Source organism: Pteropus alecto, unplaced genomic scaffold (assembly GCF_000325575.1).
Source record: "Pteropus alecto unplaced genomic scaffold, ASM32557v1 scaffold3, whole genome shotgun sequence".
NCBI lineage: Eukaryota > Metazoa > Chordata > Mammalia > Chiroptera > Pteropodidae > Pteropus > Pteropus alecto.
The window spans coordinates 37866611-37892620 of record NW_006442484.1 but is presented as its reverse complement, the minus strand read 5'-3'; the positions used below and the strand labels follow the sequence as shown (position 1 = coordinate 37892620).

The following is a 26010-nucleotide window of genomic DNA, read 5'->3' as shown; positions in this document are numbered from 1 at the left end:
AGTTTGTGTTCTTCTACACTTAATCCAGCTAAATATCTTAAATACATTGTTGACAATATACCTGATTGCTACTTTCCCTCATATATCTCTTTATACAGGAACTTGGAAAATGGGATACACAGAGAATAAGGGAACTAACCTTTCCTCCTTCCAAGAAACTAGGAAAAACAAGCCATTATCCTAAAGAGTCATATCTCATGCTTTTTGGAAGAATTAATACATAGTAGGAAAAAATAATTCTCTCTAGCTGCTGTGTATATGTGTATATGTGTTTAATTGTGAGCAATTACACATCTTAGGTCTCATTTTATATCATTCCTCTAATATACGAGGTGTTATCCTTCATGAATCTGGAGTGCCAGTGACTGAAGATTTTGTTCCAAAGTATAAGAGAATTCTCCAAGAACGGCATGATCATTGCTCCTTATGCTTATGGCAGGATTGTGTTATAGTTTTGAAGGAGAGGAAACTGCATCTAAGCTGCAAATTAATTAACATCTTTTGAAAAATAATTAAATTAGATTGAGTAATTTGATTACTATATTTTAGCACAAAACTGTGATTTCAACATCAGGAAATGAAAGGTCCACCAATGTATCCATAGAATGATGTTATACTCATTGCCATAGTCACATAACAAGGGAGGTTCCTTCATTTAAAAAACACCAAAGGAGCAAGAGCTCAGAAAGATTCTCTTCCTATATAGGAGTTTGCAGTGCACGATATACTTAAATAATATTCTTCAAGAGAAAGTTTCCCAACAGGTATGGATGAAATAGAGGAAACAAAAACACAAAGAACTGAAGAAAAACAGGATGAAGAAAGTGGATTTCAGATCTACTTTCAGAATGAAAACACCACATTAAAACATCCTTTAGGAAGTTTTCACATGAATAAGGGATTGCTTTCATTTGCAGATTATCCTTTAGAAAAACTTAATATGACACTGAATTTAAAAAATTGCCAACAGAGTACACTCACTGAGGCTATATTCAAGAAAAGGGGGTGAGGACAGAGTTCTTACAGAATGAAACACTCTTATTCTGTTTCAAAGAGCACCTACATTTCTCCTTTAGGCCCTTGGCTTGTTCAAAACGCTGTAAGGTTAAATGGAACTTAATAATCCATCAAGGCATGCACTTGTACTTTTCAGTGAATATAGTTTCTATTAAGATCTATGTAAGAAAATTAGCAGTTAAATCATCCTTTAAAAATGTTAGAGTTGCCAGACTTGCCTGACCATGCTTTATGACTCAGCATAAGAGCAGCTGTGCATGTTTTTATTTTACTGCCAATGGATGGGCAAGGAATGTAGCTGAGTAACATGCAGGCCAGTCAAAATTCATTTAGAAACTGCTTATATTTATATATATACATATATACAAGTTGCTTGGGTAACCTGGGTAAAAGTGATGGCACGAGCCTCTGGCTGGTTAAAAAACACCAGAGCTGCATTCTTGATGGCTCCAGCTTGATTTTACTCCTGTGAGAAGTAAGAATGGTAAGCAGTGAAGGTCACCATAGTGCACTAGTAAATTTCACTTTGAAAAAATCATTCAAGCATGCCTTCAACATTTTTAAACTCTCAAGAAAAATCGATTATTCAAAATCACAAAGTATGAAAGGAATTACATTAAATATAGTCAAGATAAGGTGAGAGTTAAAGCATACACAATTATGACATGAACTTAAAATGATATACTCTAGAGAATCTACAGAACAATCAAAGAATCATGTAAATTTGGCCAAAAAAATAGAAGAGGATTTAGTTCAAACACCCAACCACCTTCTGGGTCTACCTGGTTAATCTGCCCTATAAAAAAGAATTCTTTTAGGCATTCCAAAAATTAAAAAGTGCTTCACTTTTTCCCCCTTTTTTTTAAGTATTTAAAAAAGAATATCAATAAGCCTCTTATCATATATGATATTTAACAGCACAATCCCATCCCACCAGGTAAGAAAAAGACATGATAAAAATAACTTGAAGACAGAACACTAAAAAGATATTTCAGGGGGAAATATTTGGAAATCTTCGTTGTTTCAATTCTCTTTTGTTTTCTAGTATAAAGCTATCAAGTAAAATAACAAAAGATTAAAACCTGCACATATCTTTCCTAGACTACTGCCCTAATCTTTTATTAGTTTATTAGTTTATATTTAAGAAGTCTGAGATAAAGATATTATCTTTATCTGAGATATTATTTCTCCAAATAATAAATTTGAACATCGAGGTAACAATCCCTATGGTGGGAAGGTATTGAAAGAACTCTACAGCTGAAGCAATAAAATAATTCTATTTCCAATTGGCAGGTTAATTGTCTGCATCCAATTCCAAAGTACTGACTTCACATATATATATATATTTTTGGAATACTTAACTCAAACAGAAAACACATAAAAAGTTTAATGATAACAAGTGAAATTGAGAAGAGAGTTTGGATTTTCCTAATATAAGCCCTGCCTTACTGGACATTGCTGTTATTCAGCATAATGGTGTTATGCGAGGCAAAACATATAGTCTTTTGGAGAAGCCTGAGACTTTAAAATTTCTGAATTAAGAAGACTTGATGTCAAGTTAACTATACCTCAAAAGACACTCAAATTTAGCTAATTGTTTAAACTGACTGATAGCTTCAACTCTTGATTCGTCATAATTCTTAGTTTATATGATACCTTAAGATTAAACATACATAAAAATAAAAATGGACTCCCTTTACTATAAGGGAAATATTTACTATTAGGTATAATGCCAAAATAACCAGAAGAGAATATTATTAAAATATAAGGACCTAATTTTATTTTCTAAATGCTCACTTCAGTTTCTAGTAATATACACTATTAAAAACTAGGCCCCACTCTTTGAGCATAGCCCAGAAAACTATGCTTATCTAAAATTTTATTAACCAGATCTTAAGATATTTAGTTAAAATAATGGTTTTATTAGTAAGATTTAAAAATATTCCCTTCAAATGTCATCGGTTATTTGTGAAACTAGTAGCTATACCTGAGTACTTACATGTTAATTTTACTATCTACATTTAAACGTCTCTGCATTTATGCTTAACATCCATTTCTACTTAATCACTGAATAAGCAATGCTACCTATCTTATAAACAAGAAAGAATGGAAAATAGCATATTCTTCAGTAATTTTACAGAATAAATATAGAAATACTGACTGAAATATCTAAGGTTCCCTTCTTAGAAACATATTTTAGCTCATAATTTTGTTAACTGATCCCTAATTATTGTGACTTTGTTACACTACTTAAATTGTATTCCTTAGTGCTTCAAACTCCCCCAAATCATCCATCTTTTTGAGAATGAGAATAGTAATAGAGGCCTTTACTGTCCCTGTCAATCGATTCAAATGACAAGATAGGATAAATCTTTGTTCTTGGTTGTTATTTTTATTTATTTATTTTTTTATGGAAGCATTAGTTACTGGGAATTCTGTCTTCATTTTTGCATGGTTAAACAATTAAATCCTCAAGTTTTATATTCTGTCTTCTCTTTACCCCCAACTTCGCATTTATTAACCTATAAACAAACCCAAAACATATACATTCTGGTACTCTTACTATTCTTGTAAAGAGTACTTTAAACTACCAAGACTCTTACCATAGTTGGTAAATTCAGAATTTTATACTCTATAATATATTATGGCCTTTTGTTTGTTTAGACAGCATGCACTGGGCTCAGTTGGTTTAAAAATATTTTCAACATGATTCCTCATTACTACCTTCACTTCCTTAAAAAAAATTATTTACTTCAGGAAACATGAAATTATATGTAAATATTAAGCAAAGAGCCCAGATTTTTCATGAATAAATATACCTTCACAAACTAAATAAGATCACATTTTATGAAGTATTTCCTAAGAGTCAAGAATGTAGCAAAATCAACAGTAGAACTATCCTCTCACCAAGTATTTTTCTAGTACGTACAAAGAAAGAAAGAAAGGAAGAAAGGAAGGAAGGAAGGAAGGAAGGAAGGAAGGAAGGAAGGAAGGAAGGAAAGAAGGAAAAAAAAGACCATTGTGGGAGAATTATAAGAAAGAAATTGGATAAACTGAGGCATTTTCACAAGTCTAAAATTATTTTTAAGTACTTATAAAACTTCATCTTAATCTGCATATTAATATTATTAGTATTCAAAATGATAAATACTTGAAAAATTAGCATATCATTTATCTAGCTTCATTTTAATGTATCATCAATTTATCTATCATCAATGTGCCATAGAAAATCAATAGATATTTCCTATTTTCTCATAGGAAGAAAACATATATTTTTAAATAGTCTGACAGTTTAAAGCATAACACCAAAATGTCTTCTTATTTAAAAATTCCTACCTCTTTGCTTTCCTCCATATCTGACTCACTGCTGAATTCTTCAGTATTTAAATTTTCAAAGTCAGATTCTCCAACAGCAATTGGTACAGTCACAGTGAGGCTGGGGTTGTTTATAAATGACATGTAATCACTTTCATCCACGACATATTTTTCTACACTGCTGCCTATGCCACTGGTAGTTCCATTTCCATCTTTGAGATAATTGAGGTCTTTGCCTATTTCTATGGTGGTATGGTTGGAAATACAACTGTCTTTTTTGTTATTTAGATCTTCAAGAGGTTTAATTTCATCTAAAACTTTCTGTTTTCTAACAAAGGCTTTCTGAATAAATTCACGTATTTTCCTTTTAACATAATCAATGCCTTTCTGCATCCTTCCCACAGCAATCTGGAGATTGTTCATTTCATTATCATCGTCAGTGGCAGCAAGGTTGTCTGAACTGAATGAACTCAAGAGCAAGGCCAGAAAGAGATTCAGAACCTAAAACAAAGAAAATTAGGTGATCAAAACATTCTGTTATTTCAATTGCTCTTGACTACAAATTTCCAAAATTGTTCTTATACCTAATTTTTTGGTAATGGGTATTTTTTCTAGCTTATGATAAACTACCCTAAAAAAAAGGGGGGCAGGGGGTGGTTGTGAAATAAATCCTGGCGAATATCAAATAATACTATTAACATTATTTCCTCTTGACTCATTGCAAAATTACTAAAACCATTGTTGCATAACATATCTATATTAAATTCCATTCCGAAAGAGAAATCTTAGTTATCTAGATAGTGGTATAGTAAAAAAAGAAAAAAAATGTTTTATTTCGGATGCTAAGTATTTTGCTCATGTAATCTGGATTCTCCAGGACAATAATAATTTATTATAATTTGATTCTTAAAACTAAAGATTTCATTATATTTAAATATAATTTGGTTTTTATGTATTTGTACCAATTTTTGCTCCTAGATAACTTGTCAAATTAGGAAAAATATGCCTTTTTGCTAGATAAAATCCAGATTTTTTATTTTTTGGTTTGGAAAATCATAGCCACCAAATTTATACAATGGTTGGAAATATTACAAAGAAATGGCTGTTATACAATTATACTGTTGTTAAAATTGATTAAAGATTGTGGAGTCAAGATCTTGCCATGAATAAGATAACTAATTAATCTATAACTTGAGTCTCCAAAAATAGGCTCCACTGGTACAAGTGAGTGAAAATATTAGTTGACTGTAAACCCATTGTGTTCTCAAAAACAGATAATTTACTAATGAATCAGGCACTCACATGGGCACAATACTGTCATATAAATTTTTTCAGGATTTGATTGACAATTATAATGAGTCCCAGATTATTCAAGCATGCAGAACAAAAGAATGAGATAGTAGTAAAGGACGAAAAGTAAATAGTACAAAAAAAGAATCGTAGGATTTTAAGTAAAACTCCAATGAAAAGGATGCTGCATTCTTGCTACATCTTATCTTTCCAATAAACTAATGAAGATTAGAGCTCCTTTGTCTAACTAGTTACAAGTTATTCTAACCAATGGTGGCAAGAAAGGTAAACACATAAAAGATCCAATAAAGACTCACGTAATTTTTTGAGTCTATACTGATACATCTCTTAATGGCTATGTTATGGCTGCTGAATATTCATACTAAGACCTGCTCCTTTACATCTGGAATTTTCCAAAAAATTTATTTTTTATTGTGATTTGCCTTCGATATATTATTTGGTTGAAAAATAGACAGGAGAAGGAAAAAGTAAATGCTAAATTTTGGGTTTTATTCATAATAAAATTGAATCTTGTTTCCATAATTATTTTCTGAATTTGATTGCTTAAGGTTTATCAATGTACTATCCTTATTCTATTAGAAAATTTTCCTTTTATAAAAATTTTATTTTATTATTAGTTTAGAGTATACAGTATATTGGTTAGCATCTACATGGTTTATAAAATGATCTCCCTAATTGCTCTTTCTCTTCTCTGGCCCTTCACCTAGCCATTATTAATGCTAACTGCATTCCCTATGCTGTGCTCCCTGTCCCGTGACCACCTATCAACTACTAATTTGTACTTTAACCCTTCACCCCATTCTTCCAGCTTTCCAATCCCCCTCACCTCTGGCTATCACCAGATTGTCCTCTATATTTGTATTTGTTTTTGATTGTTTTGTTCTTTTTGTTTCTTACATTCTGCATATAAGTGAAATCATATGGTATTTATCTTTCTCTGTGAAAATTTTTAATATACGTCCATTAACCCTCCCAGAGTGAGATCTGATCTATATTTTATCTTCTAAGCATTGGGGCAAAAACTCATTATATTTAAATGGTTTGGTCCTCTTTCTCATTAGAATTAGAGTACTGAGTAAATATTGAGTTTCTGTCAATTACTAACCACATGGCTCTAGACAAGTAGCAAAACCAACCAGCCTCAATTCCCTCTTCTATAAAATAAATACAATACTTTTCTCAGTGCCTAGCTTACAAGATAGTTGTAAGAGTTCAATTAGAGATCCATGTAGCTCACACACAGCTCCTGGCACATAGTAAATCCTTGAGAAAGTTTAGTTGTTTTTATGACCCAACTTACCTCTATGATATTATCTTTCCATTTACTTTATTTTCCTAAAAATATTTGCGTGAGCCACACTAATCTTTGTCTAGACCTCCTGTGTTAACGAAGGATATCTGCATAACAACTGACCAAGGTGGTTGGTGAGATCAATGGCAATTTAAGAGAACACAATTGAAAAAGCTCACTCAGGGACCAAAACCCTGAATGTGATTCCACAAGCGTTCATGGCAGACTGTTAATTCACTGAGTGAAAATGACTTTTTCACACGTCTGCCAAGGTAGTATTTTGGAATGAAAATTTTTACTATAATTTCTATTTGGGGTCCAAGATTGAAATATATTACATATATCAACAGTCCTCCATCCTGATCCATAATTTGTGAGAACCCAAAAGTTTCACAACACTCCTAACACCCCACCTTCACTTAGGGAGGGGACTGGGTCAGCTACTTCTAGGAATAGTAACCTTCGAAAGTCACATTCTCTTTTTGTAGCATCTGCCTTGAATCTATAAAAGGATCTCTGGCCATAGAGTCAAGAAACCAAGAATGGATCATAAAAAAAAATCCTGGCCTGGGGAAGAAAGGCCCTACTTCTATCCTGCCTGTGGACCAGGCATGGCAGTGATTATAGTGATTATTGTGGTAGAGCACCATACGGAAGTTTAAGTGTGTTGAAAGGGGGTTATGCCAGCTTGTCTTTGGGGGACTTTTCTCTCTCTGGTGAGGATGAGAAGAAAGAACTGTAGGAGATGGTGCATTAAATTTATTCAGTCTTATTTAGGAAAATGTGATAAGAATACTTTTCCTTAACAGTAGTAAAAGTGACTTTAGGTACTCCAGAAATATATCTAGTATATCACAAAAGAAAAATATTTTTTAAACTGATAGTAAAAAAGAGAAAGAAGAGCCTTTAATTTTTTTCTTAAAGGTATAGATTTTAAATTTATGCCAGTAGATGTAAATAATTATTTTACAGGCTATATGTTTTTATGTATATACAATAATCCAAATTAATATTAAATGTCATCCATAGGTATAGTACTTTCTGAAATTCTTTTTGATTTTAGTCCTCTGTACAAATTACGTATTAGAGAGATATGTCTTATTTCAGTAAACTAATAGAAGATATGTGACATGTTGTGTTTTATTTCTCTTTAAATCTACTCTGCAGCTTCTTGCTAAATAAATTTTACTGAAATACTACTTTGTCATTTTCCTGATAAAAAGCCATCTTTTTAATACCCACAGAAAAAATTCAGTTTTGTTATGAAGTTTAATTTTCATAAATTAATCTCCATGCAGTCTGACCTCAAACTTACTTTCTCCTACTCCCACTAGGAATTCCCTGTTACGGTTTGATCTGTTCCTTCACTGTTGTCATAAAGGCCTCAATTCTCTGCCTTTTCTTCTCTTCTTCTAATTTATGCCACTTTATGAAAACAAGTTGTACTGGGTATTGTAGTGGCTTTAAAATATGTTCACAAATTATTTGATACTCCTCTTTTTAAAAATTAAAGCCTAATTCCTTCTTCAAAAGTGTGAACTCTTCTTAATGACTTGCTTCTAATGAATAGACTACAGCAGAAGTGACAGTGTGTGACTTCAAGATTAAAACATAAAGAAAGCTTTCTCTTTGCCCCTCTCTCATATCACCTGCTCTGGGAGAAGCCAGCTACCATGCAATGAAGATACTTAGCAATCCTAAGGAGAGGTCCTCGTGGGAAGGAATTGAGGCCCTGTGCAAGCAGCCAAAAGGAAATGGCACCTCCTGCCAGTAGCCCTGAGGGTGAGCCTTCTTGGAAGCTAATCCTCCAGTCTTAGTCAAGATAACTGAGGCCTCAGCCAACATCTTGATAGTAACTTTATGATAGCTACTGAGCTAGGTCAAAATTATCTAACTTATATTGAGGAGGCTGAAATATGGGAATGAATAAAAATAAAATGATAATCTTTTGTCTTTTTTACCTTCCCTTTATTCTTCCCTTGGGGAATTTGAAGTTACTTTTATGTGAGAGGAAATCAAGTTTATAAATTGCATATTTTAAAATATTGCTTATGACAATCCTTATTCTCTTTCATTGGAATGGTACCTAATCAAGCAACTCAGTATAACTGCTTTATACTTAAAGTATAAGAGCTTAATCCTTCCCACAGAATCTATTGTCCTCTGTCCCCCAACCACTAGATCCACTGTTTCCTGATATGGGACAGTCTATCTTTCTTCCTACCAAGCTAAATCTTACACTTTGATTAAAAATATTTCAGGTCCAAATTCCTTAACACCTTTCTTCATCACCCTTGCCATTATAAAGGAAATTTTCCATTTTGTGAATTTGACATATGGCATTTTGTTTTCACATCCTTTGACACATACTAGATACTTCTTATTTTGACTCCTGTTTGAGTAAATGCCATATCACTATGCTATATATATCTTCCTATCATATTTCCCATGGCCCCGTCACTCAGCACAGGTGCTAGGCATGGTTCATTTTACATAGAAAAAGATAATAAGTGATTCTTAAGTCAATGTTACTTGCTCACACTATAGTTTCTAGGCACCCAAGACCCCATGCGCTTTTTATGCACTAAGAGAATCACTAATTCTTTTTTAACTCCAATTTTTAGGAAACTCAAATTTGAGACATTTTCAAGTGATACTATTGTTAGTACTTATAGATAAAATGAGTGACTCTTCTTAGTAAGCCTTCCATGCTTTGACACAAGAACTGAAAGATAAAAGCCAGAAATGGTCCCTTCCATGGAATAGTAAGAGATATTAGTGACAAAGAGCAACTTTGGCTCAAAAGAGATCCTAAGAGTTTATGTTAATGTCAATTATATCTCAATAGAAAAATAAATAAATAATTTAAAAACATTTTTTAGAGTGCATTTCAATAGTCTAAACTATACCTGGCTCCTGCAATCATGAATAATTAAAAATCGGAAATGGCTTTGATACAAAAATACCCCAAAATGCATAAAACATTCCTCAGTTGAACATACTTTTATATGGTTACATTACCTTTTACTGAAAATGAGGTAAGTGTTTTTACTACATACCACCAGGTTTCCAATCACCATGACCATCATGAAGACAGTAAGGCACATGGTTTGGCCAGCGACCTCCATACAGTCCCACATGGTCTCTATCCACTCTCCACACAGCACGCGGAACACAATCAGAAAGGAGTGAAAGAAGTCATGCATGTGCCAGCGTGGGAGTTCACAATCATTGGAGATCTTGCAGACACATTCTTTGTAGCTTTTACCAAACAGCTGCATGCCGACTACGGCAAAAATGAAGACGATGATGGCCAACACCAAGGTGAGGTTACCCAGAGCCCCCACTGAATTGCCAATGATCTTAATCAGCATATTCAGAGTTGGCCAAGATTTGGCCAACTTGAAAACTCGGAGCTGAAAATGAAAGAAAGCAAGCTGTGACTTTCCTGGCTTCTAAAGAATCTATAAATTTATTTACAGGGAAAATCTACAGTGTTTCAATTATAGGGTGATACATTATTTGTGTGTCAAACTATTATCTAGCAAATCTATCAGTTTACTTGCTACATGGGGTATTTTCCATTTGAAAACAGTCTATATTGTAAATAAAATAATTACAGTATATGGTTTTTATTGTCATTTTTAAAAATAAGATATACCAAATTTTCCAGAATCTTATATAAGCATATGTAATACTCATTTTGTTTTTCTGTAAGGAACTGAGATATTTAAGATTACTCGTAATTAATTAGTTGAGACTGTTTCAGAGAAATAGAGGCTCTTATTATTTAAAAGCCTAAAGTAGATATATTTTTCAGTGTACTTGAAATATGCCGAAAGGCACACGTGCAGATAAAATTAACCCTTAAATTATACAAGGTACGAGAGAAAAAAACTAATTTCTTTAAATCTTTACATTGCTTTAATGTTACTGTATCTTTAGCTTGCTGTAGTATTAAGCTGTATTTTAAAGATCTATTATATTCAAAGAAGAAATAGTTGGACTTAAGTAGAAGCTGCATTTCGTCAACCTTTTAGTCTTCAGAGACTTAATCAACAACTCATTAGAGTGCGTAAATGGCTCTCAACCACTGTGCTTGACTTACTGGTTATATTACCTCACAGAGGCCTCTAAAATACCATTTATGGTTAAACAGCAGCAGCATTTTATTTCTGATGCTTCAATAAATGTCAGACCAAGCACGGTACATTATTTAATTGCATCTAAGTGACGCAAAGGAGTGAATATAAACACCAAAATGTTAAATTTATTCCCAGAGAATAATTAATGCAAAAGAGCCTGACACACTAAGCAAGATGTTTATGATGTTATACTCCCATTTCCTCAAACTGCATCACAGTATCATGAAGATTTATCAACATTTTTAAAAAGTAGTTACCCATATTTACTTTTATACAACTACTTCTAATTTTTGTTCTGTTTTTTGTTTGTTTGTTTTATTTTTTATTTTTTGCATCCTTCTAGCTTCAAATTAGATCCACAGCTCTCTGTGAAGACTAGTGAAGGGAACCACAGCTGTAAGGATCTCAAGTCAAATTTAAACTTTGAAGTGGTAAGGGAAATTCTAAACAGAGTTCACAACAAAGTTTTGAGACTAATCACCAATAAGATAAGTCTTTTAGTAATTTAATAATAACAATCTCTGTTATTTGAAAACAAATCACAAAAAGTTAGAGCTAACTCAAAGTAACAGAACAATAAAACATAACAAACTTTAAATGGAAATGTGTCAAGTGATATTTTCTCTTGATTTTAAAAGATCTATACACTTATAAAATATAAAGATCAAATGAAGACCCTTTCTTTAAAATTAACAAAATATAATACAGGCAATTCTCAGTGGATTTGGTAACTTCCTGATCTGGCTGAAACAGCAAATGTGTGGGGAGTTCTGTCCTCTTCTCTTGGACACTCTATGACTTCCCGAGCTTCTGAGAGAGGTGAGCCCATCCTAAGTTTCAACCACACCTTATGCATAGTTAAACAAACTCCACACAACCGAGAGATGAATATTTTGTTGTTTAATTGTGATTTGGGTGCACCTAAGACTCCCTTTTTCTCCCTCTTCATTAGTACTGCCATTCAATTACTAAGGAGAGAACTGTTGGCTGTTCATTTGAATATAGTTACTCTATCCATTAAAGCTATGATGTAGAAGAAATTGCCATCCATTTGTGTGCCAATCTCATTTGTTTTAAAAATGTATTCAAATAATATTATAATCATGTGGAATCTTGAAATACCAGATAATTATAAAAATATTATGGATATTCCCAGTTAATTTACCAGCCGAAATGATCGAAGAACTGACAACCCTTCCACATTTGCCAAACCAAGTTCCATTAAACTAAGGCTCACGATTAAACCATCAAAAATATTCCAGCCTTCTTGAAAGTAATAATATGGATCCATGGCAATTATCTTGAGAAACATTTCTGCTGTGAAGATCCCAGTGAAGACCTAAATGAGAAATGTTTATTATACAAGTAAATACTCTTGGAGACATAAATAATTATTGAGCAATTTAATTTATACTCAACAAATTACGATTCTGGATTTAAAAAATTGGTTTAGGTCCAGCAAATTATACCCTCAAATGGTTTGTATTCAAATCACTATTTAATTGTTTACTATATTTAAGGTTTAATAAATGATGAAGAATTAAGATAATAAAGGTAATATTGTTATTTTTGTATTCTTATATGAAAGGCTCAGCTAACTCACTGTAGACAACTGCTTGGCTCTGGCTCTGATCTTTCTAGCCTTCCAAAAACTCACCAAAGGACAACTTGATAGCTCATCCCCTCTCATGGCCCTGAAGGTAAGGCTGGTGCTGAGAAGGCTACATATAGGCTGTAATAAACATGGGTGCTACTAGCCCTACAGATGGTAAGAATGTTAAAGAAAAAAAAAAAGTTTATGTTTCTGGCTATGAGAAGCAGTATTTTCCATTCTCCATTTTCTTTCTGTACAACTATTTCAAACTTTCTCTCTCCTCCACATATCTTTAACATTTTTTCTTATCCTCCACTCAGCACTTCTGTGTCTCAGAGATAACAGAAGTCAACCAATCTGAACTTTCTCAGTTCCCCTATATCTATCAAACTACTTACATCCATAATTGTGCTTTGCTTTTTTCTTCTTATGAAAAAGTATCCCTGATTTGCTCTAATTTCTCCAACTGTGTTAGGTATCTTTTTTGGACTTTTCAAAGAACTGACTTTCTCAATCTGTAGTTTCAATCTCTTCCTGCTACTGACTGACTGCTTTCTGTTAGGGTTTTACAGGAAGCAACATATACTCAGTCCTTCTCTACCTTAAAACTACCACCACCGTCATCAAAGAAACTCCCCTTGTATTCTACTTCCCCTGTTAGCTATCACCATCTATACAATCATAGTCCAACTTCCTTAAGAGGTTCTATATTTGCCTACTTTCACTAGTTCCATTTCTTCAACTTCACAACCTACCAGTCAACACAAACTGCTCTGACCAATTTCACCAACATACCCACCATCACACTTGCTAAATTCGATTGAAATTTATAGTAGTGAGCTTGCTTCTTTAGGAGTTTTTCGCATTCCTGGCATATTTTCTGTTCCTGGCATCAGTGATCCACATCTCCCTGGATACTTCTCAGTTGCCATTCTTCCTCTAACAAATTGTTCAATATCGGATTAATTCAGAGGTCTCTCTGTTGCTCTAATTTTTCTTTTATAATAAGTAAACATTTTGAGATTTATTTTTTGACTCAAGCATATCTCCTGAGCTACAGAACTAAATACCCACCTACCTATTCAACACCTCTATTGGATGACTATCTCACAGGTACTGCAATTCAACAGGTCTACAATTCACCTTACCACTTTCTCTGCACAGCCTTGCTTCTCTTCTGATATTCGCTACCTCAGTACGTGTAAATGGAATCACTCTTTACCTAAGTGGCCAAATAAGAAAACTGAGAGTCTTACTGACTTCTCCAAATATCTCTTGAGTACTTCAAGTTGAAATTCACCCATATATATACATATATATATCACCATGTATATAAATTCTATATCTGTTGACCTTTTCATTTAAGTGAGATAAATATGGGGTAGAATGTGTGAAGTTGCAATAACAATTAATGAAGTTTATTCTCTTTTCATTGTTGAGTGTAATCCCAATGCTTGAATATTCTATGGAAATGTAGATAATGGATAGCCTTTTTGGTCTCTTCTCCAAGAAATATTTGCCACCCCAAATGTGCTAAATCTTCATATATTTTATATATATATATGCTATAAACCCTTGCTTTAAACAGTAGTCATTTAAAGAAATTAAGATAGGAAAAAAGGTTTTTTCTATTTACCCACATTTATTCATTTCTAGTGATCATCATTCTCAGATCCAAATTTCCATCTGATGTTTTTCCCCTTCAGCCTGAAGAACCTCCTTAGCATTTCTTGTAGCATAATTCTGGTGCAACAACTTCCTCTCAGGTTTTGTTTATATTAAAATTCTTTATTTCACATTAACTTTTGCTGGATAGTTTCACTCTAAAATAATGAGTTAACTTGCTTTTTTTTCTTTCTTTCATCAGACTAACATGTTTGATTAAATGTTAGTGCCTTATGTTTTATAGTTATGTGCCGCTTAACAATGGGATACATTCTGAGAAATGCACTCTTAGGTGATTTCATTATGGTGCAATCCTCATAGAGTGTACTTACAGAAATGGAGTGGCATAGCCTACTACATACCTAGACTATACGGTATAGCCTATTGTTCTGTGGGAGAGGAAATATAATTTTTCCCCTACCCTTGTGGATTCTTGGCTGAGACATTCCTATAATAAAAGACAGATTAACAGAGAAACAAACAAAAGTCTAATAACATGTAAACATGGAAGAGACCTGGGAAAACTGAGTAACTCACCAAAATGAGTGAAGCCACCACCTTAAATACCATCTCCAGCTAGAGACAAAATAAGATGTTGGGGGTGGAGGGTGTCAGGAGGTTACCAAGAAAAGCATTGTAAACAAGGGTAAGGTTGTCAAACAAATTTAAGTCTTTGTCTTCTGCATTGATAAGAATTTCTAGAGATAAGGTCACCCCCCTCTTCCTGGTACAGCAAAGGAGACGCCCTTACAAACGGAGATTTCATTTACAAATGCGAACGACCTTTAGGATGGGTAACTTCTACTTGGTTTACGGAGCTACTCCCTTAAAATTAACCAGCCTAAAATAACCCTTACACCAAAGAGATATACTTTGGGGTAACAAATTCAGTTCCCCTACAGCTCCTAGGCTACAAACCTGTACAGCATACTCCTGTACTGAATAGAATAGGTAATGGTAAGCATTTGTGTAAAGCAAGGCATTGCAACCTTATGATGGCTATGATGTCACTAAGTGATAGGAATTTTCCAACTCCATAATTTTATGGGACCTCCCTCATACGCTGTATATGTGGTCCGTAATTAACTAAAACATCATTACGCGGCACATGACTATTTAAGTATTTTTCTTCTGGCTGTTCCAAAGTTTCTTTTGTTTTTAGCAGCTTGACCAAGACATGTACTATGTAGTTTATATTTATTCTTGTTGATGTTCACTCAAGTTCCATCATTTAATATTAAGGTGTCTAAGTTAATATTTTTCACCAATTTTGAGAAATTTCTGGCCATTAGTTCTTCAAAAATTTGTTTTTTCCATTCTTACTCTTTTCTCCTTCTGGGTCTCCCTTATACAAATATGAGACCACTTGATGTTATTCTGAAGATTAGTGAGATTCAGTTCATTTTTCCTTTTAGTTTTTTCTGCTGCTCAAATTGAATCATTTCTATATATTTACTTCAAGTTTAACAATACTTTCTTCTGACATCTACAATGTCCCTTATAAACCCATTGTGACTTTTTCATTTTAGAGTTTGTGCTTTTCAGTTCTAAAATACTTAGATGACTTTTTTCATAGTTTTCATTTTTTTCCGCTCATATTCTCCATTTATTTATTCGTTGTGACCATTTTTTCTTTCAAATTATTAAGCATGTTTATAATAGCTCTTCTAAAGTTCTTTTATATTAATTCTAGAATTCAGTCATTTCAGAATCTATTTATATTCAGTGCTCTTTCTCTCAACTGCGGGTCACATTTTTTTATTTCTTCACATATCACATAATTCTTTACGCAATGTGGATGTGTTATAGAGAATTTGTATTCAATTATTTTCCTCGGAAGAGTATTGATTTTAGCAGGCAGTTAAATTATATGTTGGCCACCTTGAACTTATAGTAGCTTGATTTCATACCTAATTAGGGCAGGGCTATTTTGGTTTGTTCTTTAACTGATTGAATCTTCTGGTTCTCTGACATAGTTTCTACTCCTAAAGTATAGCTAGTGTGCGTGGATTTCAAAGGGAAACCCAAGGAGTTTGTCCAATGTCTATATGTTGGTTGGCTTCAAATTCCAAAATCTGCCAAGAAGTATTCCCTTCTGTTCTATTTTTTTTTGGAACAGTTTGTGAAAGATTGGTGTCAGTTATTTAAATATTTGGTAGAATTAACCAGTGAAACTATTCTTGGCCTAGGTTTTCCTTTGTGAGAACATTTTTAAATTACTAATTCAATTTTTACTTATAAGTTTTTTTTTTTCAGATTTTCAGTTTCTTCTTGAGTCCATTTCAGTAGTTGTCTACTTTCTAGGAATTTTTCCATTGCATCCAGGGTATCTAATTTGTTGGCATACAATTGTTTATAGTATTCCTTATACTCCTTATACTCCTTTTTATTCCTTATACTCCTTGGCATACAATTGTTTATAGAATTCTTCATACTCCTTTCTTTAAGGTCTATAGTGATGTCCCCTCTTCTTTCTTCATTCCTGATTTTATTGATTTGAGTCTTCTTTTTTTTTTTAATGTCTAGCTAAAGAGTTATTGTTTCTGTTGATCTTTTCAAAGAATTAATTTCTGAATTTGTTAATTTTCTCTATCATTTTCTTATTTTCTATTTCACTCTATTTTCACTCTATTCTTTATTATTTCCTTTCTTCTGCTAGCTTAGGGTTTAATTTGCTCTTCTTTTTCTAGTTTCTTCAGGGGGAAAGGATAGATTACGAATTTGAGATATTTCTTCTTTTTACTATACGCATTTACAGCATAAGTTTCCCTCTAAGCACTTTTAGCTGCACTCTATATAAGTTTCCACTTGGTGTGTTCATTTTCATCCATCTCAAAGTATTTTCTAACTTCTCTTGTAATTTCTTCTTTAACCCATTGGTTATTTAGGAGTATGTTTTTTTAAGTTTCCACATATTTGTAAATTTTCAAAATTTATTTTTGTTATTGATTTCTAATTTCATTCTATTTTTGTCAGAAAAAAATATTTCATACCATTTTGATCTTTTTAAATTTATTGAGGCTTGTTTTATGACCTAATATACAGTTTATCCTGGGGAATATTCCATATATACTTGAGAAGAATATGTATTCCGTTTATGTATATTTTACTATTCCATGATTCACCTCAAATACAAATCTTATCTTCCCTGACACATAAAACAAATTCCACTTTAAACTGCCTGTTTATTTTTGATGTCTTTCATTATCCACTCTCTCTTCTGGAAATTGTAGACCTAACTTTTTTCTTCATAATTCTACTTATTTACTCTATCTCCAATGATCAGACAGGGTTCTTGTTTTGCCAAATAGGGCATACTAACCCTAGAACTAGATAACTGACTGGCTTAGAAATAGCCTGTAACTCCAACCAGACCAATAATATTAAATTCTTGGCTGTCTGCTGAAGCTATGAGTTAGGAAGTACAATTATTCCACTCAGTGTGCTATGTTGGTAGGAAAAAAAGTTGGTAGTGCATTGTCATCAGTAGAATACCCAGCCAGAATAAAGGAAACGTACTAGGAAGAAGTAGGGCAAGAAGCTGACTCCCAATGACATTGACTGAGAACCTGAATCTATCCAGGTTAAAACCTGGAGCTATGTCCAAAGAGACTTTAGTTACTTGAAATGAATTCTCTTTATTTTTATTTAAGCCCCTTTGAGTTATTTCCTAATACCTACCTCCATAAAGCTTTCTTTTATCCCTTGCTCATATTTTAGAGATAATGTTGAAGAGATTCCTCCATAGGTAAAATATAGACTAGGTAATGTCATTGTCCTTTCCCATTCTAAAGTTCTATGATTTTTGAACAGAGCTTACAACGGTCTCTGAAATAGCTTTCATAGTCTCTGATATAGTGTTCTGACCTTCCACCATCCTGTCAATTTCTCATGGGTACAATTTCCTCAATTGTGACATGCAGACAATCACAGTATCTACCTTAGGACCAACTTTATGGGAACCCAGACAGAGGGATTTCATGTGAACCATTCGGTACAGTGTTCAGTACAAAATAAGTGGTCAGTATATATTAACTTTATCATTGGATCAGTTAAGACCTATTTGGAGTATAGTAAAAAAATAGTGGTTACTTCAGAGCCTAAAAATGTTATATATTTTACTTTATATAAATATATTATTTACTATCTACACACAACCTATTTATATGTTCACATATCAAGTTGAGAGGTGCACGAGAACTTAATGAGCCTCTTATGTTGGTAACTATATCTTTTTGTTGTGTGAATTTATTGATATTGTTTGTAAGACCACTTTACTTTCATTTCTATCCCTCTACCATGTATCCAGTGAATTTTAACACAAAATGTTCAATGAAAATGTATGCCAAAATCATCATTTATAAATGCCTAAATTTACAGAAGAAATTCAAATGGAAATAATAAGCACTATATGATAACCAAGAATCTATCTTCAGGTATTTACAAATGATATTTCAAAATTACCTGATCTGGCATATTTCATAATTTCCTTTTTTGGAAAATGTATGCATGTCCCCCAAAATTATCTAAATATCAGATAAATATGACAAGATTTTGTTATCATAGACCAATGTCCTCAATGCTTTATAATCATCTTTCCAAAGAATGGGCAATTTAATTTAATTCTAAATCAAATTGTACATACAAATTTTAAATCTTTTGTATTGCCTAACTATAGCAATATATTTTTGTAATTAAAAAAGGAATGCTAAACTTTTGCTGTCCAGGTATACATGGTCAGTTAATTCATATTTAATTTGAGAGTCATATGTGAAATTCATTAAGGCAATCATAAAGTCTTTCAATGGAAAGAGGAACCCTCTGTGGGCCTTACCAGGTTCCCAACTGATAGCACACTGCTGAACTGCTCTGTCATGGGATAGTGCTCCATGGCCATGAAAAGTGTATTTAAGACAATGCAGATGGTGATGGCCAGGTCAACAAATGGGTCCATTACAACCAGGTTGACGAGATGTTTCACCTTTAACCATGGTTTACAGCAGTCCCAAATCAAACACATGTTAGCAAATTTATACCAGCAGGGTGGGCATTTCTGCCTGGATTCTTCAAGTTCTGGAAGAAAAGAGTTAGAATACTTATTAAAACTGCTTACTTTCTATTAAGCAGTCTTTGGTTTAAATTGAAAGTGATTACAAAATTGAAGTTATTAAAAGGCATTATGGTTTAATTGATGATGGAGCAGGAAAACACTTATAATGGGTTAGCTGACATAGAAATCACGGGCATAGGAAGGTTAGTAAACTTTCTAAATTCATCTTGGCTAAACATAGCTTCCAAGATTCTATCTGCAGTATTAAACTGTCTGATAATTACCTTCAAAATTATCAGTAACTAATGGGTAGGGTTTGTGTTAAATATACTGAAAACTCATCCATGTTCCAGACAGAGCCATGTCTGGAACATGGATGAGTTTTATATTATCCAAGAATTCCTCTCAGGAAACATCCTAAAAACCTTTATCAGTCACGCTGAATCTCAGTTTCTTGGATTACATATGTTTTGGGGGGTCTTTTAATGAGATAGTTTTGTCTCTTTCACTAGTCTTAGTCAAAATGTTTCTAGTTAAGCGTCATTAAATATAGGCTTGCATATTGAACTCAACAAGATTCCTTTTCTCTACATTTCTTAATTTAACTAGAGGGCACAAAAGAAGAGGGAATATCTACCTTCAGAAACCAGGATTCTCACTGTTAGTATAAATCCATGTTTCACAAAATGGGACTTACATACTAGAGGTAAAATATTAGAAGACTTTAGGTGAAACATATGTAGAATTCATAAATTTTTATGGTATGCATTTATGTATTAAACTGTATAATTATCATACCAAACTTATGATATAAAATTTCATATTAAAACACATTTGTTTAAGAAAAAAGTACAATGATTTTGAGAAGAATTTTAACTAAATAATAGGAGAGAGAAGATAGAAATGCCCAGATTTTTTAAGGTGATACTGAAAATATTGAAACTTGATAAATGTTGGAAAAAGAATTTTGGAGAATTAGGAAGTAGGACATTATCTACTCTCCTCCTTTGGTAAGATGATCTCTCAATCAACTCTTGAGTGGAAAAAGGATGCAAAATGTTTTCTGCCAGTATCATTGCTGTACATCCTACTACTTGCTCTGTTAAATGAGACCACTACTTCTTAGCACTAAAGTAGAGGAAAAAATTCTTTTTTCATTTATGGCATAATTGATTTTGGTCAGTTGCTTTACTATTGCTACTGTGGCAGCTGGAATATCCCTCTAAACCTGGTACAGTTTAGTAGAAACTAAATATGGAATGGACAAACGCAAACATAGGTAATGACCTTTTCGTTCTGCTGATAAACATTCACTACTAACTAATGCTATAAAGTTTACCACTTCCGTAGAGTAAATTAATTTCCTGTTTATTTTTAACAGAATTTCATTAGAGGTAGATTCTTCAACTGTCTCTTTAGATATTGAAACTCTTCCAGTGCATAGTTTATTCCATTTCTTTTAATATGTAATTTTGTAAACAATAAAGAATAGTTGTGTTGTTACTCAGAGGAAAAATATAAATACGATTATTATGCACTAGTTACTTTGTAGATGCTTTTAAGACTTCCAAATAACCTTATATTTATGCTGAACATAAAAAGATATTATCATTGACAATAAATGAGAAATGAAAAAATCTCTTTGTGCACAGAGTATTTTTTAAAATGTGACCTGTCATTTAGTAGATAAACAGAAGCAAACAGGAATTGTATAGGAAAAACAAAACAAAACAAAACAGATAAAAGTTCAAAAGAAGAAATTCAGCCCGTGTTGTTCATCTTGATTGACACCAGGAAAAAGTGGAGCAAAGCTGTTTAAGTTCTAAAAAAAAACAAAAAAAAACATTCAATTATTCATGCTAAAAAAAAAAAAAAGAAAGAAAGAGAGAGAGAATCTTACATTTTGAAACAAACAAAGCACTCAAGAGAGAACTACAGCCATCTCTCCATTATTCCTGTGTGGGTTATACACACTGAGAATCATCGGTTTAGACTTTTGCTGGTTTTTCTCAATTCCTCTGGTACTTCTAAGTCATCCTCCCACTAATTTTCCCAAAGGTGTGACCAATAAATATTTCTATATGGCTTTTGCATTTAAAAAATTTGAAAAGCAAACAGTTCGTTTTTACTCATCTCCTAGTTTCATTAAGGAAGAGGCTGGCTATTCATTACCCTGGACAATGAAGACTTGGCTGTAGTTCAAAAGGAGGAAAACAAAAGTTGACAGCTGGATCAACAAGCCTGCTTCACAAAAAGGGAAAGGGATTAGACTTAGAAGAAAAGATCCCAAATAAACAGATTATGTCAACCTAAGAAACCTTTCCATCTTATCAGGAACAAAAAAAAGACTATATATTAAAGACAGCTCTAGTATGCATGTGTATCCTAAGTATTGCTAACAACCAACCTTGATCAATGCCAAATTCCAAGTGTTTAAATATAATAGAATAAAAAAAATAAAATTTTCATGCTATACAGTCAATGAAAAACAAAAACTCAGCCATTGTCCCTCACAAAAATATAAAGTCAAAAGTTCTCCAGATATTAAAACCAAATACTCAGTCTCCTGCTTCCTCAGTTATATTTATTTTTAGGACACTCTTTTCCTCCTAAGTAACTCCATGAGACACGTTCCCATGGAGGGCCAGTGGGTACACTCATTTTGAACTCCTGTCTTAATTAGTGGACGAGTTCAATGTTTTGGTGGTTTGGTGTTTATTATGTAATTTCTTACGTTAGGTCAAACTTAATGCTATCAGAAGTGCAAAGTAGGACTGTTGATTTAGACTTACCCTGTCTCCTTCTCTACTTCTTGCTTTAGGGAGCAGACATGCTGCTGACATCTGTAGCAGAACCACTGGCAGCTTCCTCTCAGTGGTTTTGCTATGGCAAGGAGCAGAAGACCAGAGAATCTTCAAAAGATTTACCTGGAGGGACAGGGAGGAGCAAGCTACTGGCAGCTGGGGGGGAAGAAGGAGTGCAAGCTAACGCAGGCGAGGTTGGGGAAGAACGTACTGAGTTTAATATTCCATAGAAATCAGTGAAAAGATTTCTGATACTGCATTAGGACATTATGAAAATTGGGTCTTGTAATACTGACATGGCTGTGATATATACGGTCATCTACACTGTGAGTTCTTTCTGACTGTGACTTTTAGGTTTTTGGCATTGGTATTAGCATCACAGGATTTTTCCATTCAGATTGGAAAATAAATATTCCAAGAATCTATCCAATATTAAGAGAAACTATAAATAAAAATAAGAAAGTCACATGTACATACTCTCTCTCTCATTCTCCATCTTTCATTTTCCTTCGACACATCTATATACACACGCACTCACACACTTGGGAGGGGGTGGAAAGGGAGGGGCTGTAAAAGAACAGGAGAAAAAGGGAAAAGAGGATAAGGGAGGAGGATAAAATATATTTTATATGAAAGTATTTTGCAAGTATTTGAAGTTGATAGTTGACGTTCAAATTCACTTACAGTTTGGAAAAGCACAAACATGTAATTAACAAAAACAACAAAAATAAAACAACTAATAATGATAATATCTATTGATTCCCATCTGCATAACATGTACATAGGTGCTTTATATATGATGCCTCGTTTAATCCTTGTAACAATCTTATGCCTAAGCATCATTATCCACATTAAAATGATAGAGAAAATGAAGTTTAGAGTCATAAGTTAACACACTTAACACATGAAAGAGCCAAGAATTGATCACAGATCAAGTTGTCCCCAAAGCCTTTATTTTGGCACTATAAGATCCAGACCGCTAAACTATATATTAACTACTCAGACATAATCTGCAACTCAAGAGAAAGCTGATAAATATTGTAATATTCTGGTCAGAGAGATGCACGAGTAGTTCTAAAAATTTTTTGAACATTTTATTTTAAAGAGGTTAATATCAAACTCTAATTTACATTTTTCATTTACATTTTGGGTTAAATCAAATGATTTTATAGCTTGTATCTAAGGCAGTTAATACAATTCAAATGGATTAGCATCATTATAAAAATAAACATTTATCATTACACTCCTTTCAATGTCATACACACAACAAACTTCAACAGTTTAGAATTTAATCTATGAAAGCAGTATTCCAAGTATACCTTGAATTTGCAGTAGCTTCCTGGAGGCTAAATGTAAAGATTTATAAGAGATGGTAGAATCCATGTGATGTACATGGATTTTATTTTTATTTAGTAAAAGACATAATGATGATGTGTTATCGAGTCAGAACTAATTTTCTTGGAATTTATGAAACTATTGTTTTCATCATTACCAAAGTACTATGAAGTAGCTATGCTGTAAGACTTTTGACATACCTTCCATGGTGTTGGTCAAAATACTAGCTATACTCATTGTCCTTTGCCTTGTTGTAGGATCTTCCAATAAATCCATGGAAACATGATAGGAACTGGACCGTCTCTTTTTTATTTCTGTTTCAGTAGTCGTGCCCTAAAAATAAAATTTCAGATGGAATAACTATTATTCTTAAGAGCAGGAAAACCAAAAGTGTTCTTATAATAGGTGCTACTTAACTAAATGATCACTATGCTTACTCAGATGTGAACAGCTCATTAAGACATTGCTGGAATCATCATTCTTGGGAAGTGTTTGAAAGCCTGTCAGATTTTCAGCTTTCAAGAATGCCCAGGTTTGCAATCGGGAAGGACTTTTCTAATTCTTCCATCTTGGAGCTTTGGGCTAGAGGGACCATGCCTACTATTGGATAGATAACCTTTTAGCCTTTCAACCAATCTCAACTAGACTTCAGATTGAAACATGGTGTTCCTTAATTTACTCTCAGGTTGAGATATTAGATCTTTATACACACACATTTGGTTTAATGTATGAAAATAATTTTTAAGGGTTCCTTAATATGCATCAGTATAGTTCCCTTAAACTGTGAATTCCACTATAAAATGTTTTTGTTTATTATAGTTAGGTAACATTTCCCAATATCCTTAATAATAAAACTAAATATTAGAACAAATTCATAATTTTGTCTTACATTTACAAAACAGTTTCATCCACAAAACAACCAATCTTTGGCATTGAAACTCTAACTTAAGGTAATAATACCAATTTGGGGGTTTTCAATTTTTAACAATGATATGATGATTTGATATTTTCTATTCTAGAATTTCAACATGCGGCAGAAATTTATTCCTACTTTAAGAGATCAAACAATAAAGTTAATTATCACAGGGGAAAAAAAGGGAAAAAGTCAAGCATTTCAAATGCAGGTCTGAATGCTAATAATAAATAAGAAGTCATTTTTTGAGGATTTTCCCTATTTCTAAAATAGCAATATAATTCCTCTGTTCATCTACTCAGACCTCATTCTGATATGAGTAACATTATTTTTATTAACCTGCATACCTCTAGTGCACATATACTCAAAGCAAAGTTTCCACTCAATCGATGTGATTGTTATTAATGGTGATAAACATCTGTATAGGTGATACAATTAATTTTATGGCAAAACAGAAGTAAAATTCATGAAAAAAATAACCTCCTCTGAAATTGAAGCTCTTTGAAATCAAAAGGTTATTTCTCAGAATTAAAATATTTTGCCTGATCAGAGAGAAGCAAAGTTTTTTAAAGAAAAAAATAGGGTTGCTTTAAAGTTCCTCTATTCTCTGCTGCTCTATACAGAACAATATGTGCAATAATCCTAGCTTCATCTAATTTTTTAATGATAGATTCCAAAACCTCTAATGATATTACTGAGGAAATTATTTAAGTTAAATAGTTTCAACTGAATTTACATGCAAAGTTCAAGATATCATGTGCTTTGGAGGGTGTTATTTGCCTGCAGCTGTTTATTTTCTGTTCTCATTTCCCCTCACAGTCTCACAGCCTACTTCTCTCTGCACCTTCAGCTCATGCTGCACCACAGTGCAGTGCCCTGCCTCACAGCACCTGACTATAAGATTGAAGAATAGACATGAGGGAACTTGCTATAGAGGAACCTCACTAGGCTTTGTTTCAATCTGGCCCCGATTTGTCTTCAGAGATTTATTCCATCCTTTCTGATAGGACAAGAATTTTATGGCAATTACTGATAAATGCTAAATATTTTCTGACAGAGTGACATTCTCTGTGTATTTATGCAATACAGTTGTACATTTGTTTTTGTTTGCTCAATTAACATTTATTGAGACCAGTGATGTCCACATTTTATTATGTATAAGAACCATGTGGAATGCTTGTTAAGAAAGAACGTTCTCTGACTTTGTTCTCAGGCTTTTGGTCTAAGTAAGTCTTGATTGACCCAGGAATCTCCATTTTTTTCTTTAAACCACTTTACTGAGGAATGATTGACATGTAAAATGCTGTATATATTTAATATGCACAACTCAGTGAGTTTGAGGATTAGTATACAATGTGAATTATCACCACCATCAAGGTCATAAACATTTCCATCGCCTTCCAAAATTTCCTTTCACTCCCTTTATTACATTATTGTTGTTATATGTGGGAAGAGCGCTTAACATAAGATCTACATTTTTAGCAAATTTTAATTATACAATATAGTATTGTCAACTCTAGGTACTAAGCCATATGGTAGATCTCCAGAACTTATTTATCTTGCATATCTA

At 33.0% G+C, this 26010-nt stretch overlaps 1 protein-coding gene across 3 annotated transcripts in view; it reads right to left on the bottom strand.

The window, feature by feature from the left end:
• LOC102892041 (sodium channel protein type 2 subunit alpha) overlaps positions 1–26010 on the bottom strand; it is a 124727-nt gene that overhangs the window by 31176 nt on the left and 67541 nt on the right. For all 3 annotated transcript variants that reach the window (XM_006921144.1, XM_006921143.1, XM_006921145.2), the window contains exons 13-17: positions 23728–23860; positions 19173–19411; positions 12245–12418; positions 9994–10350; positions 4354–4833 (exon numbers count right to left, since the gene is read on the bottom strand). In XM_006921144.1, coding sequence (XP_006921206.1) covers positions 4354–4833; positions 9994–10350; positions 12245–12418; positions 19173–19411; positions 23728–23860 — 1383 coding nt within the window. The remainder of the gene's footprint in view (positions 1–4353; positions 4834–9993; positions 10351–12244; positions 12419–19172; positions 19412–23727; positions 23861–26010) is intronic.